The following is a 16,803-nucleotide window of genomic DNA, read 5'->3' as shown; positions in this document are numbered from 1 at the left end:
TCACTCTGACCTAAGGAGAACATGATACACACGTGTACGCACATGGAGCAGCACTCTGCCCTAAGGAGAACATGATACACACGTGGTGTACACACGACAGAGCAGCACTCTATTCTAAGGAGAACAAGTCTACATGAACCCAGGTCAGGCTAAGCTCAGAGACGATGCTGAGAGAAAGGGGCTGGATGGAAAGGACAGTTGTCCCATGACTCCACTCAGAGCAGGCAAATGCTCATCGTCAGAATGCAGAGTGGTGGTTACTGTAGCTGGGGAAATGGAGGAGCAGGAAGCTGCTGTCTGCCAGGCTCAGAGCTCCTTCTGGATCCATGGACGGTCTGGGGCATACGGTGGTAGCCGTGTGGGGTGGTGACCCTCCTGAAGAGGACCAAACCGGTAACTGCCACACTTGGCGTGTCGAGCATGGCATAGGTAGCGGTCTTTCCCTGTGCCTTGGTTCCCATGACAGCCTGCCCTGCTTTGCTCTGTCAATCTCTGCATCGAGGCACTCACGTTCCTCCCCTCCCCTCCCCTCTCCTGCATTAGTGCTCCAGGCCACCTCATCTGCTGTTCTGTGGGCGTTGTGCAGTGGTCAGCGGTGACCGGAGAGCTGCCTGCCTGGTACCCACCCTGGACCCGTCGGGATCAGCATTCCCATGGGCTGCTCACTGCTGCTGCTTTCTCAAGGAACGGTGTCAGTGTCTCCCACCTCATCCCGAGCGACAGGTGAAGTCCCACAGAGCACACATGCACCTCAACCTGCGGCCAAGAGTCCTCAACTGTCCGTTGGGGGGCCTTTCCATAGGCTTCTCACTCTTTTCCCTGCACACTGCACTTTCTGCTCATATGTCATAGTGGCTCCTGTCACTGCAGTGGTCGGTGACACCCCTGAGAGGGGCATCCAGGAGGCAGCAGAGTGAGAGCCATGGGAACGCCAGAATTGCTCCCCAATGTCCCATGTAGCTCCATACTCCAAGCCTATAGACACACTCCAAAGCAAGGAGTGATGGGCTGTAACGTGATATCATGCCTGGAAGACCCTGGCGAGCATGTCACTCCCTATTGTTTTATAGAAGGGGAAGCAGTGGTCAGAGAATGCCTTGCTCAGCTAAGCTTTCCTGCTGTTCTTCCGCAGAGTGCACAGTTGCATCTTGCCAGAGACTCGACACTGCTGTTGTGATGACAGCACAGAGGTGAGGAGAAAAGGGCAGAAGGGGTTCACTGAGCGGGGATGGGGAAGGGCAACCACAACTCAAGTAACCCAAGGGGAGGGCAGGGTCCAAAGTAAAGACAGCCGCCAAGATTAGCCTATCTCCCCAGCCAGGCTGTGCCTTTGTCCTACAGAAAGACCTTAGGTCAGAGATTCTTCCTCCCCACTGGGATCACGGAAGTCACCTGAGCCTGCTCCACTGCTGAGTTAATGCTGGAGTTTGGAAACTCTCAGGGAGTTGTTTTGTTTTTGTTTTTGTTTTTTTCTTTATCATATGAAGGTCAACTGGAAAGGCCTGTGGACTGGTGGATTTGGAGGAGACGCGGGGATGGTTCTCTTTAGCCACAGGACGATGGAACTGGGGAAGGTGCAGACAGCGGACGGACAGGTCTTCCTGGGTCTTTTGTAAACTGGATGGCTGGGTGGTGAAGCTTGACTCTTACTTCCTGGTCATGGCTTTTTCTCCCTCCCACGTCCTCCCTGACTACTCCTGTTCCATCATTGTTGCTCAGTGCACTCCGTGCTAGCATCTAGCGTGCAAAGCTGAACCTCTAAGTGCAGTGGGGAGGGAGGGACCGTCGGTGGGAAGGCTGTGAGTGCAGAGGGAAGTGGAGAGATGCTGCAGAGAGGAGAGCCTTACAGAACTGCTACAGAGGAGGCTACAGAGGTACTGCACACGTGCTGACCAGCCCTGCTGCAGCATGGAGAGGCTGCAGGGATGCAGGGCCAGAAAGCGCCGATGTGAGGTGCGTGAGACCCCAGGGAGGAGGCAGGAGGACACACACACAGCACAGACCCGTGGCTGGACCTGAGTGGAATGCCTGGGAGAATGAGACAGCACAGGGAATTATGGGAGGCTGTGCCCACAGTCTCAGAGCGCCTGAGAGAGCATGTGGGCACAGACCAGTGAACTGAGACCATGTAGGGCCCACAATAAGTGCGCACTTCTTGGAGTCGGCCCTCTGACCTAGATGTCGATAAGTCACAGGGACAAGAGGAGGTCACTCTCAGTCACGCTGGGTGAAATGCTGGGGCCACAAGTGACTGGCAGGAGGCTGAGTTGCAGCTTTGCTGGCAATGCAGGTGTAAAAGCCCCATCCCACACAGAGGTTAGCGTGGGGTGCATGGGATGAGCAGAGCTCCCCCCACAATCCCACATAGGGGTTAGCCTGGGATTCACAGGATGAGCAGAGCTCCTCCCACAATCCCACACAGGGGTTAGCCTGGGGTGCACAGCATGAGCAGAGGCCCTTGATGGGGACCTCAGTATGGGGTATTGCTGTCCTGTCTAGGATTTACCAGGATTTCGAGAGGATGCACCATTGTGGAGAGCAGCAAGCACAAAAAGTGACAGAAGACAGAGAGCAATCCAGAAGCATGAAAGAAACACGCTGCCCAACACTGAGCAGTCCCAGGCCACCCACCAGGGTGAGGGTAGAAGACGCTCACACAGACACGTGAGGGCAGTGAAGGATCTTTAGACTCTCTGAGACCTCACTCTTCCTGGAGTCTGCAATGAAACTGGACAAGTAAACCAGAGAAGCCCATGCCCTGTAATGTCTTTGGAAAGACTTCTGCAAGCTTTCATTTTCTCTGCAAGGATCTTGCTATGGAGCCCAGGGTGGACTTAATCTGAACCTTTTTCCTTCACATTTTCAAAGCCTACTTTTTTTAATTAAATAAAAAAAAAATTTCATCTGTTTGCTCTTGGAGAAATACTCTGTCAGAAAAAAGAAGGGTGTTTGCCTATGCCAGGCTGACAGCTTCTTCTTCAACGCCCTGACTCTGCTTGTGGTACCCTGGAGACTCCAGAGTGGGTCTCTCCACTGATCATGGCTCCCAGGGGAAAACCACCAATGGTGGAAGAAGAGGGTAGGTGTGGAGCTTCTCTATCTTCTTGGCCCCGAGACACAGATTAGCGCAGACAGAAATACGGAAGAGTTTCAGGGGAGCTGATTAAAAATCAACTTGAAACCCGTTTGTTCTGTGAAAACTATAGCTGATGGCAGTTAATAAAGACTACGGGGAAGAATGGATATTCTCTCAAAATTGGTCGTGAACACAGGCTCTGACTCTGAGAAACCCTTTGGCATCAATCAAGTTAGCATCCAAAGAGAAAATCATTTCTGCGGCAGGGAGCTCAAGGACAGTTGCTATGGGACTGGGTCCCTCTCTCTATACGCTGGGCCAGCGCCGATTTTCCTATTGCCTCCATAGCACCTGGGCAGCCTTCTTGCACTAGGCCATTTGTCCCAGCAGAATGTACGCTGGCTCTCATCCCTCATGCCTCTTCCCTATGGGAAAGTTCCCACTCCATGCCTGGTGAAGCGGTGGCAGAGGCAGGGGACTCTATCTCTCCACCATCTCAGCACGGCCTCAAATCAGGCAACCACCATCTGAAAAGCGGCTAACCATCCACAATGTCCTCGAGTTCACTCAGTTTGAACAAAGAACGGAGCTCAGCTGCCTGTCTCCCAGGTGAAGAAGGAAGTCTCCAGTTTCTGAAGGTTTCCTTTGTGACAGAAAATGGTCTGTGAGCACCAGAGTTCCTAGATATTTGGTAGTCAAAACATTTTGCAGAAAATTACCCCCGGCCCAAGAAGAGAAGAAACCCACAGATAACCAAGGTGACCGTGCGGGCTGCCTAACCAGGCCTCATTCCCCAGACCTGCTCTTTGTTTCTTCTCATGGAACTGTCTCAATGACATGACGGTTAAAGTCACTCCTTCCAGAAGTTCTTCTCTCTTCCGGGTTCACACTGTGCAGACCCTGAAGACGCTGGTCATGGAGCAGGGTCTAGTCTTTACGTTTACATATCTGTATGTCCAGAAGTGCAAACCTGCCAACAACACACAATGGACTCCAGGGTACACAGGCAGGCAGGTTCACAGCCAATCAGAGCCTTCCACAAAGAAGGTGATTGCCACATAAAAACCGTAGGGCTGAGGTTCGGTTTGGCAGGGGGCTGAGAGCTGAAGGCATACAAGGGGTATTCTCACTCTACTTTGCATCAGAGAAAACTCATCGGGAAAAGAAATCCCTGACAGAGTAAATAACTGAAGCACAACAAGTCAGCAGATGCTTCCCTGATGAGGAAATGGAGGGAGGCCGAAACGCTGGGAGTGAGGAGGACACAGAATCCTGGCCTCTGCCATCCCGGCACAATGTGGTTTGGGGGACCTTTCCTGCTTCGCCCTCAGTCCCCTCATACTGAAATAAGGGCACTAAAAACCTGTGTTTGGAGTGTGCCTCACATACCCCCCTACCCGTCCTCCCTGGAATCTGAAATCACCCAAATGGGAATTGAACGGCATAAATGAGTTAGCTTAGAAAGACAATCTGTTCAGATGCAGACAGCCACTGAAGCTAGTCTCTGAATGAGTCAATGTTTCTAATGAAGCACCTCAGCGAAGACAGAAACAAACACAGAAGTGCTGAAAAGAACACTCTGCCGGCTGGAACCAGCTCCAGCCAGGGACAATGTCAACATGTTGCAAATGACACAAGAGCCATCAATGAGTGCCTGCACTGGTCACCAGAGTCCTGCAGGCACGCGTGTCTGTGGAGCTATGAGTCAGTGCTCTTATCCCGCGACACCCTGCCTAGTCCCTTTCCCTCCTCTCACTCGAGTCCACGCTTCCCAAAGACCCACGCCTCAGCCACCAAGAGTCACAGATGGCATTACGGTGACTGTCCATCGGCTCCTTTGCTCGCTCAGAGAGCGGGCCAGGGCACTATTGTCCTTCACAATCAGCAGAACACAGTTTCCTTCTCAAAAGAGAATGTAAACCACCTTCAGGAAGAGAGCACTCACTCCCAGGGAAAACGACTAGAGGTAAGAACGCAGCCGAATTAGCCCTGCAAAGGAACACCACAGGTGCACACACCCTTCCACACTGGAGGGACGGCTGCAGGAACGGGAGCTGTGCCCTGCCTGTGGGACAAGTCACCACGAGTCCTAACTACAGCCACTAACAGCTTCAGGTCATCCAGGCAGGAGCACAGCTCGACCCGGACAGCGTTCTCCTAAGCAGACGGCACTCTGCACAACGGATTCAAGCGAGCTCTGCTGCCGTTTTGCATCCCTGGGCCAAATCCAGACCCCATGGAGAAAAGGACAGAGAAGCATCCCAAAGGTGTATGTGCTGGTGACACACCAATACACTGAGAGCCTGGCTGTCACACCATCGGTGCTGGAGAAGCCACCTCCAGCCCTGTCTTAGCTCAGCGGGCATGGGGCCAGGAGAGGCTTCCCAGGTGGCATAGCCAGTGGAGTCAGAGCTGGCTGTGTCTTCAAGCCTGGTTTCCTAGTCTGAACTATGTACTAAGGAATCTCCACACTAGCCATGAAGAGAGGCAGGAGGGAAGTTTAAGATTCTCCCACTCAGACCTTCCATGAAGGCCCAGGCACCTGCAGGGTGATCTACTAGAAAGCCACTGTCCCACTCAATCAGGAAGAGATCAGACCCACTTAATGTTGGGGCTCATGGGAACAAGTTAGAGGGCAGAGCATTCCCTCTGTCAACCCCTCCATCACTGAGCAGGACACCACACTCCAGGTTCCCCATATGTAAAGCACATAACACGAAACTGTTGCCCACAGTCACCTCATTCCATCACAAAACTGTGTCAAGTTCAAGAACACAATAAACTATCAAAGTCCTTAAGCAGCACCATCCCGTCACGAAGCTGGGGGAGGGAACTGGAATGACGGGACCGTAGCTGGGTAGCTGGGGCAGTGGCAGGCAAGCACACACACCTGCTGGTTCTTTTCTCTTCCGGCTACAGCACAGCTGACATCCCTTTAGAAATGGCTTGTCACCTTTGTAATGAAAGGAGGGGGCTGTGCCTGGCATCCCATACGTGAAGGTAAAATAGCGCCATAAGAACCGCCATCCTCCTTGTCAAGCCACAAGGACTCCCGCTGACAACAGTCCTCCCCCTGCACACATGGCTGCCACTGCCCCGTGGAGAAACAATCTAAAGTTTCAAAACGATTTCTGCAAGCGCCTGCCCCCTTCTCATTTCCTTCTCAGAATGACTTTGTTATTCAGATGAGTTCCAGTTCCCTCTGCGAATGTCCTTGTGGAGCTCGTGATTGGCAAGAGGAGGACACACCGTGGGTGTCGCGGACACACCGTGGGTGTCGCGCACACACCTTCTCTCTCCACCAAAGCTGGGGCCGTGATGGAGACGGGAAGGAATTAGTATCTGAGTAACAAAGAATAACAGGATGCAGAGAAGGTGGAAACAAAACAAATATGAACGTTCCTTTGTGCAGACTCTCTTCTTCCAGTTGTGAGAGAGTACAGGTGTAGGGGAAGTCCAATGGGAGAACAGGAGAGGCCAGGGGTCCACTCTACCCCCATATGGTGCAACACCGTATCATATGGTGAGCACACACAAAACCACTTTGTGAGGCGCCTTCATTTTCTCTTAAGAGACGCTGTTGGATTTCTGGGGGAAAATCTATTCCTCGGAGACAGTCTGTTATAGAAAGCTGAAATAATATGAGATGTAAAAGCATGTTTGTGTTAGCAGACGTCAGAAGAGCACAGCACAAGGAGATGGGGTTTTCCCATCCTTTTTGCCTCTATGACTCATCTTCACAGTATGTAAGTGATTACACGTAGCCAAATACACTGTTCTAGAGTATTGGTTTTTCGAAATTATAAGATACTCAGGGTAGTCTGAACGTGGTTGGCCGCTATAAGTTCGTAGGGAGTGGCACTATTGGGAGGTGTGGCTTTGTTGGAATAGGTGTGGCCTTATTGGAAGAAGTGTGTCACTGTGGGGTAGGTTTTGAGGCTTCATATATGCCCAAACTATGTCCCAGTGCAAGGAATCCAATTCTCATTGCCTTCTGATCAAGATGTAGCCAGCACCATGTCTGCTGCCGTGATGACAATGGACTGACCCTCTGAAGCTGAAAGCCGCCACCTCAATTAAATGTTTTCTTTTATAAGAGTTGCCATGGTCATGGTGTCTCTTCACAGCAATAGAAATCCTAACTAAGTTATGAGGGGCTTATTGTTGAAAACTTGAGATATAATTCATGGAGATAAAAATAAAAGCTGTCTGTAGTTTGGTAACTAGAAAGAATTGTTTACATGTCCACAGTATCCTTGCTGGTGTGGACATGGGTGTATATGTATGTGTATATGTGTGTGTGACTGTATGTTTGTATATGACTGTGTGACTGTGTGTATGTGTGTGTGACTGTGTGTGTGACTATGTATATGCATGTATTTATGAGTATGTGTGTAACTGAGTGTGTGTGTGACTGTGTGTATGTATGTTTGTAACTGTGTATGTGTGTGACTGTGTGTGTATTTATGTGTATGTGTGTGTACATTTAACACAGGCTCAGGTACTCGTTATAATCATTCAGGAGATGTAGTTTCATATCCTATGCACAAAATTGGATTGGAATAAATTTCTCAAGAGCACTTCAGCTTGAATTATAAATGATTTCAAAGGCCCCTCACGCAAAGCAGACTGAAATTATGGGCAGAGCATCACGGTCAACCCTAACAGAACAAAGGGCAGGTGAGTGCTGAGCCAGAGGACAGCTGATCCTTCATGTCTGCATCTGCATCACAGGCTAAGCACTGAGGCCCTCATCCGTGGCTCCCACTTCACCCTGATTCACCTCCATCTCAGAGCTGGGAGGAAGAGGAGGAGGAGGAGGAAGAAGAGGAGGAGGAGAAGGAGGAGGAGGAGGAGGAGGATGCACAAGCACCACAAACCACACGCCCATCAGAGTGAACAGCATTGATGTTGGTATCATTCACCTTCTTCTGTTCTCAATCCCAGAGGGTACCTCATCTGGACCAGAGAGGAATTCCCATTGAAACATTCCATTGTAAAACATCTCTCCACCCCTGAGAAGTCCAGGCCCATGAAGAATTCAAGCCTGTGTCTCCAGCTCCTAGCACCAGCTGCCTCTGTGGGGCAATGTCCCGTTAGTTTCTATAGCTGTGGTAAGACCAAAAGGGACTTGGGAAGAAAAACAATTATTTGGCTTACACATGCAGATGGCATTCCATCGCTGAAGGAAGCCAGGATAGTTAGTGAAGGCAGGTGCCTGCAGACAGGAACTGAGGAATCAGACCACCGAGGAGTGCGGGTTACTGCTTTGCTCCCTAGGCTTGCTCAGCCTGTTTTCTCAGACAACCCAAGACCAACCCCAATGGGCTGGACCCTCACACATCGGTCATTACCAAGAGAATGCCCCCACAAACTTGTCTATAGACCAAACTGGCGGGGGCATTTTCTCAGTTGAGGTTCCTTCCTCACACATCTCTAGCTTGTACCAAGTTGGCAAAACCAGCTCAGCCAGTCTGTCCTCAACGTCCAGAGAGTAGAAGTACTAGATATGAACTTGGGGTCATCCTTCCTCTCCTCAGCACTGCCCACATGTCTGTCCATGGTGCGGCATGGGGTAGTCTTTTTTTTTTATTCTCAAGGCCAAGAAGTGCCATGCGGACAGGCCACGTGACAGCTACTATGGGACAAGATGACAAAATGCCAGAGAAAGGGGTCGCCAGGAGAAAGGGTCGACAGTTGGCGGGGAGTCTGTCATGGACGAAGGAGCAGGAGGCAGCTGCTCGTGCTGTGTTCACTACTGGGATGCGGAGCGTGGTGAACGCTGGGGTGCAGCTTCCGTTTCCTGTGCTATAACCACACCCAGGATGATCACCTCAGCTGGACCTCTCTGGAAACGTCTTTATAGACACTGGGGTGTGGATCTTCAGGTGATGGTGATGACGACAGACTAAAGATCCCACTGACATTTGCGCTCGAGGCTGCGGTTACAGGGCTGTACTGCTGTCTCCGTGGAGCAGCTGGCTCACTGCATGACGTGTTTTAGCTCTGAAGAACCGCAGGAGCAGTTTCTTTGGAGGACTTTCCAGTGATCTTAATGTAATGTCTGTTTCTCTGAGACAATCCTAGTAAAGTTTATCTTACTAAAGGCTGGAGTTGTTTCCCATATACTTTCTTGGCCAGAAAGAATAACTGTACCACATTTTTGTGAAGAATTTTGGGCTGTCTCACCATGTTCAATTGACAACCAGCTACAACGACATAATACCACCTGTAAGATTATGCTGTCTCTGAGAAACATGCCTTTGGTGGTGGATCTGAGTGATCTAGGAGAAGCTACATCCCAGGTTCGCTCCTATGAATCTGTGAGCCACTTGCTCGTGTTGACAGTGGCCTTCCCTAGGCGTACTCAGATGACAGATCTCTGCCCAGGCTGTCAGAAGTAGTCAATATTGACATTTTCTGACCACTGATCAACATAATTCATCTCTTTTATGGAAGAAAGATCACCCATTCTGGGATCTCACACACCTGCTAAACATAAAAGCCGTCTCCCTTGAGAGAATTCTTCCTGCCTGTACACAAAGATGTCTGCAATCCACAGACACTTTATCCATGCATCTATCCTCCTGTATAACTGGCTGTCTGTGGCATGAAACCATAAACTTTATCTCCCCAGCTAGACAGACAGCAAATGAGTTGAAGGCTCAGAAGGACATATTCTTTGGAGTCCTTTGCTGCCAAGGACAGTACGTTACAAGACCTACAAATCCAAGTGCCCCCTGACATCTTTTGAGTCTCTCAGCACCCCGTGGGTCTCTGTGTTCAACCCCACTCATGGCTCCACCTCTATGAGGCCAGCACCCATCACTAAGAAGTCCGATCATGTGTCCATGCTTGTGTGAATCTTGTGCTGGTCAGAGGCAGATCAAGTCTGGGCTTGGGACAAGCCCTGGGGTATAATGCTTACTCCTCACTTGGAGGATGGGCACACCGGAGGCTGTGTATCCCCAGCCACTGGGGTCACTAAGGAACACAGCACATTTGTGCATCGAGCTCCCTGGGAAACTGAGCAATCCAGTGTGGCGGGCGGTGGCGGTCTGCTGTGGAGCCACACAGCCGGAACAAATGGCTTCCTTCCTGCTGCTCTTTTCCCACATGGCTCTCTTCAGCAGAGCATGTGCAGATGCTACTTATGCAGCGAGCTCCCTCTGAAAGCCGAACAAACTTTGCAGGGATAGCAACAATACCGGAGAAACATTGGCAGCTTATTACCCAGAGTGGTGCCCAGTGTCCTCCTCTGGGGTTCCTGAAACCACGAAGACTGAGTAAAGCCATTACATCCTCAGGTTGCCCAGGGAAGACTGCAGTGATGTGTCTCAGAAGGAACTGGCCCCTCCCAGGACCCTTACCTGGTACGGGAGAATTATCTGTATTCTGTCAATCATGTATTTTAATAAAACGCTGATTGGCCAGGCAGGAAGTATAGGTAGGTCAACCAGACAGGAAGTATAAGCGGGGCAATGAGAACAGGAGAAGGCTAGGAAGGAGGAAGTCCATTCCTCCATTTCTGCCCAGACCACAGAGAAGCAAGATGTAACCTGCCCCTGCTGGAAAATGTACTGAGCCACATGGCTAACACAGACAAGAATTTTGGGTTACCGTAAGATGTAAGAATTAGTTAATAAGAAGACTGAGCTAATGGGCCAATCAGTTTATAACCTAATGTATACTTTGTGTGATTTTCCTTGGGGCTTGCCGGCTTGTTTGGGTACCGGGCGGAACAGAAACCCCAACAAGCCGGCCATCATGTTACACTTACCTTTCAAGGTGGCTTTCTTCAGGACCTTCATGGCATAGAGCTGACCAGCATCGGAGCCTGTGACCTTCCTCACCAAGAACACCTGAGGAGCAGAAAACACTGGCTGTCTGTGATTGTTAGCTTTGTCAACTGGACACAGCCTAGACTCACCCGGGAAGAGACCCCTGACGGACTGGCAGACCTGTGCGACTATCTATGGTGGGCTGTGCAGACCCAGCCCACAATGAGTGGCACAGCCACAGGCGTGGGTGCTGAACTGTACGAGATGGAGAAACAGACACGTACAAGCTAGCAAGCTAACAAGGGGGCATTCATGGATCCATTCCCTCTGCTCCTGACTGCGGATGTGATGTGACCAGCCATCTCAAACTCCTGCTGCTATGACTGCCCTACGGTACCAGACTGTGGAATTCTGAGCTGGAATAAACCTGCTCTCCTCTAAGATGCCTTTGTCAGACAGACTACGCCATCACAACGGCAGGGATGGCACAGGACACTATCCCAAATGAGGGATCTGATAATGAATGGATTCACTGTAGGAAACACGGGTCATTTCCAGTATCTACACTTCCAAAAGACGCTTCATCCTCCTGCTGCAGCTCTGTGGTGAGCATTGTCCTGCCTCCGGTTTGGGTACCACTGACTTTCATTTGGTACTGAAAGGGAGACGCACACAGAACAGACTGCACCAGATTTGCTGGCTATTCTTACCTGAACTCTCCTTACCCAAATCTGTCTTGATTAGGGTTACTATTGCTGTGAGGAACACCATGACCAAAGCAAGTCGGGAAGGAAAGGGTTTATTAGCTTACACTTCCACCTCTGTCTAGCATCAAAGGAAGTCAGGACAGGAACCTGGAGGCAGGAGCTGATGCAGAGGCCATGGAGGGGTGCTGCTTACTGGCTTGCTCCTCCCCACATGGCTTCTTCAGCCTGCTTTCTTAGAGAAACCAGGACCACAAATGGGCTGAGCTCTCCCTCCCTGATCACTAGTAAGAAAATACCTTACAGCTGGATCTGACGGGGTATTTTCTCAGTTGAAGTCCCTACAGCTGGATCTTACGGGGGATTTTTCTCAGCTGAAGTCCTCACAATTGGATCTTACGGGGTATTTTCTCAGCTGAAGTCCCTACAGCTGGATCTTACGGGGGATTTTCTCAGCTGAAGTCCTCACAACTGGATCTTACGGGGTATTTTCTCAGCTGAAGTCCCTACAGCTGGATCTTACGGGGTATTTTCTCAGTTGAAGTCCCTACAGCTGGATCTTACGGGGTATTTTCTCAGTTGAAGTCCCTACAGCTGGATCTTACGGGGTATTTTCTCAGCTGAAGTCCTTACAACTGGATCTTACGGGGTATTTTCTCAGCTGAAGTCCCTCCTTTCAGATAAATGCTAGCTTGTGGCAAGTTGACATAAAAAAGGCCAGGACAAGATTCTAGCAGTGGACAGCAGAAGCTCACTGACAGTTTTTTGTTTTTAGTCTCTGGCTCTTAAGCACACTCGTGTGGATATTTAATATTCTCCGAGACATTTCTGACACAAGGAATAAACCAACAAAACAAAAGATAGAGACAGACTGAGCTTAAGGCAATATTACTTATTTTTTAAAAATATTAATGAAGAAAACTGCTGAGTATGAAAAGGAATGTTCCACACAAATGAAGAAAGCGTGGTTTTCCTAAAGGGCTCCCCACTGTAGGCTCCGCTTGGTAACAGAGCCCACAGTGGCACCCAGGGCTGTGCTGCAGTTGTGAGCAGAGGCAGCCGTCCTTGGATGCATGGATCTGTGGCGCTTCTCCTTCCAAAAGGCTTCCCTCATGCCCAGACCTCCTGCATGCACTTTGGGGTATTCTAGCTCTGCACAAACCCTAGCTAGCCCCCACTGGCCAAGGACACAGCACCATCATGAGCCTCTACCTGTAACATCAGTCACATTAGGGCTGCAGGTTTCCCTAGCCACATGGCAGGTTACTCCTCACTCTGGTTCTCTATCACAGACAAAGACAGTGCTCAGGAACCTGCACGGTGCAGAGCAGGGTCTTTCAGTGCCAGAGACGATCTGACGTCATCTATTCCAGCGGCACAAGCGAAGAGGAAGCGGGAAGACACATTGTTCAAGCCCAGGACCCACATTCGCAGATGGAGTGTCAGCCCAACTTCTCCATCATGTGTCCTGAAGGGAGTTCAGCCGCCTCTTGACCCCAGCACTGCCTCTGCCTCGTTTCCCTGACCAGTGTCAGTACTGCAAGCACGCCCCTCAACGGGGAGGAGCACCTAGTGTCCATGGGAAAGGGCCATGCTCTCTGCCAGATGGCAAAGGTGCCGGAAAGGAGAAGAGCCCTGTCTTGTGTGGCGGTGAGCATCTCCAGGAGCACACGGGGTCCTGGGACGTCAGGAGGACACAGCATCACTGGGGATGGCTCTGATCAGTTAGAAGATGTGTGGGGCATCCATGTGCATGTGTGTACACATCCATGGCTGGATGAACAAGCCCGTGGTACAGACCCAAGAGAAGGCCTGGGGCTCAGTCTCACATGTACCAACTGCCATTCTGGATTCGAGGCACCAGACCCTCCCACAGGATCTTGAGATCCAAGTGGTCCTGCACATCCCTAGAAGTTACTGCAGGTGGAAGGGCTCTTGTTCCAGGTAACGCCATTTGGGTCAAGGTCACCTCCTTGGTGTAGGGAATGAACCCAGGGTGCCAGTGTGGGCTCATTTCTACCAATAAGCAGACAGAAATGAGACAACAGTGGTTGGAATAAGAGACTTTTTTTGAAGACACAATGCATTAGTGCCTAACTGCTAAGTCCCTGTCTCTGAATGGACTCAGTGTAGCTTCTATCTGATACCATCTAATATAATTCCAGCCTGTTCCTGACACCGGCAGCATCTATCTGCAGGAGGCAGGGGACAGGAGACAGGGGGTTGGAGGCAGGAAGCAGGAGTGGGGGGCAGGGGGCAGGAGACAGGGGGTAGGAGGCAGGAAGCAGGAGTGGGGGGGCAGGTGGCAGGAGACAGGGGGTAGGGGGTAAAGGCAGGAGTCTAGGTGGTGGTAATGAACCCTAGACACTATACACATGGCAGCTCAGCATCCATTCTATCACTTGGGAGGTTAGGCTAAGAGCTGGAAAGTAGGTTGGGGCTTGGAGCAAGGCCTGTGCTGTTGGCCACACGACCAGCACATATTCCTGCCGACCGTCAGACTGAAGTCAGTGGGAGCTGTGCACTGAGGAGCCAGCACGGAACATTTTGGCTGCACCCCTATTGTGGTACTTGTATGTGGGGTCAGGGATGCACACATCCACGGCCAGGTCACCCATGGCCAGGCCATTGAGTCTTCATATGAAGGAGACTATCCTGGGTCACTGTTCACAGGACTCTGGTTGGCAGACAGAGGAAACCCCTCTATTCTGTTATATTATAGCTGAGGTGGAAGTCCCAAGAAAAGGATTTGCATAGTGGAAAAATAACCATGCAGGGAGAAGCCTGGGGAAAGGAAGCAGTCTTCATTGCTCCAGCCCGTGCACATGTAGGACTGCTGGCCTTTCTCTGCCTTCTCCCTACACTCTCCACATAACATGCAAGATGTGACAGTGCAGCCCGGGGCCCTGCTGTAATTCTAATCTCCACATGGCCATGTTGGGACGGGCTGGTGGAGCCCCGTGCCACATCACAACACATCAGGAAGGTCTTCACACACGCAGGCAGACTGGCACCACATCCTTGGACTTGCTGGCCTCTGTCCAGGTTTTAGTCTTTGATAAGTCAGTGACAGCAACACAAAAAGGGCTGAGGCAGAGTCGTGGCAAATGGATAGAGAGCACAGCCATCCCACCTGCCAGCTCTAAACAGAAAACCACATCCTCACATGCACTGGGCAGTGCCATTTACAAATTAGATGAGACAATGTCCATTGATATACAGATACCTGCATATAAAATGCTTAAAATTTTGGGGAGACAATGTCTTACTCTGTAGCCCAGGCTGGCCTCAAAGTCATGGCAATCCTCCTGCTTCAGGCTTTGAGCACTGGAAACGTTTTTCCTTATCACATTTCATACTTATGAACGTCTAATGCTCACATTCATCTGTTTTAAGCAGGATTTCTGCCTCTTTACAGGCACTGAAACAGCTTCACTCTGTCACTATTAATACGCTCCTACTAAGGGTCAAGAATTAGAACTGCATGCAGCAAACTCTCTAAGGTGGTTAGAGGACGGGACAGAGGTCACCTCTCACACCATAAGAGGAGGAACTATGTAATTTAGACATTTATTTGAATGCGATAAAAAAAAAAGCCCCAAAGCAACTTTGATAATTTTAGCAAATGTGGCTGCTGTGTCTCTGGTGCTTTGGCAGTGGTGTGCGCTAACCTGTTCCACCTTCAGAACAACGCACAGGCGACTGTGTGGCCCAGGCCAGATGCAGTCAGACTGCCCCATTCCGAGCTCTCAGGATCACTGTAATGAGTGACACCCTTGTCAACATGGTCTCAGTCTGGGGGACCTCCAACTGCAGGACGCTCCGGGGCCTGAGTCAAAGAAGCAGGGCTACTTTCCGGGGACTCTCGGGCAACAATCTCCCCCGAAAAAAGGCATTTAGAGCCCTGCTTATAATGCCGCTGTTCAATTATAGGAAAGCAAGGACATTTTAAAATGTCAGTTTGCTCACTTCTCAGAATGTGGGACTCACAACTTACCACACCCCAGGGAATTTTAAAGGGAAGAAGGAAAAAGCACCTACTCCTGCCTTGGTATTTATCAACAGAGGGGCGCTGTGAGGGCGAGGGTGCTGGAGAAGGCGGGAGGGTCCCCACCACAACCACAGGCTCTGGAGCAGCCAGTCTGCACTGCCCCACCCAGCACTAGCACACAGTACCAGGCTTCCTATCTCCCAAGCATAGGTCACTTTTCTTCTGAAGCCAAAGGCTGTTTTTCTCATCTTCCTCTTGTTCTAAGCCCAGGCTCCCCGGGATGATCGCAGTGCTGATGAGCTGCGAACCAACACTGGCGAGGAGAGACTGCGTCAGAAAGACTGCCCAGACCATGCCCTGCACACGGCTACAGCACCGGAGCCACAGCTGTGGTTACCAGGCCAGAGGACCTTGTAGGACCGAGCTCCAGCTCTGGGCTACTCTGGCATGGGGACCCAAGGCAGCTGAGGGTCAGCTGCTGCCTGGGAGGAAGTCCAGCCAGAGCCTCCCTATTCTGGGGTTCCCTACCTGTTGCTGTAGAAGCCATCTGGTCTGGGGGCACAAGCAGAGAGAGGCACACAGCAGGAGTTAATCAAGGGCAAAGAAGGCACTCTGTCCATTTGCTTGTGTTGGGGCACTCATTTATTCACTTAGTAAGGGAGGTCGGAGATAGGCGAGGGTCAGCCATGCTGGGATCCACAGCATCCAGAACCTTTCCACAGAAAGGAGACGCACCTGCCCCACATTCATAAGTACACAGCACATTTGCCTGCAGAGCGAGAATGGGAGAGTGTGGGGCGGTCAGTCCGACTGGTAAGCACCTCACGCTGGTCTCATGAAAAAGAAAACCTGTAAGGACAGACGCAGCATGATTTGGGATCCCCTCAGCTGCTGTGCAGAGCCCAGGAAGACCCGAGTGGCATCTCCAGGGCAGCTCACTTCTTTCCAGAGTCCTAGTCAAGTCTCTCTGCTTTCCTTAGGGCACTGGGCTGGGAGGAACTGAGCTGAAGGCAAGATCTCCAGGAAGCGATGCCCACAGGACTTACCCGTCCACTGTCCCCTTTTGTAGAGGGCCACAACCACACTCTCCACCATAGATGGCGCTGCACCGCCAGGTGAGCTAGAAAGCTCACATGTGTTGGTATTTTCCACTACTCCCAAGGTTTCACCTGGGACTGGGAGCAGTTGACCAATCCAGGAAAGACACGTCCAGAGCGGGGTCTGTTTCCTTTATAAGGGATGGGTTCCATC

General features: G+C 50.9%; 1 protein-coding gene across 2 annotated transcripts in view; it reads right to left on the bottom strand.

Annotated features, from left to right (window-relative positions):
* Rps6ka2 (ribosomal protein S6 kinase A2) overlaps window positions 1-16,803 on the bottom strand; it is a 268,826-nt gene that overhangs the window by 62,417 nt on the left and 189,606 nt on the right. For both annotated transcript variants that reach the window (XM_087895940.1, XM_087895946.1), the window contains one exon: window positions 10,857-10,938. In XM_087895940.1, coding sequence (XP_087752066.1) covers window positions 10,857-10,938 — 82 coding nt within the window. The remainder of the gene's footprint in view (window positions 1-10,856; window positions 10,939-16,803) is intronic.

Source organism: Myodes glareolus, chromosome 1, assembly GCF_982192425.1.
Source record: "Myodes glareolus chromosome 1, mMyoGla1.1, whole genome shotgun sequence".
Taxonomy (NCBI): Eukaryota; Metazoa; Chordata; class Mammalia; order Rodentia; family Cricetidae; genus Myodes; species Myodes glareolus.
Note: the sequence above shows the minus strand (reverse complement) of the source record. Positions and strands in the feature narration are given on the sequence as shown.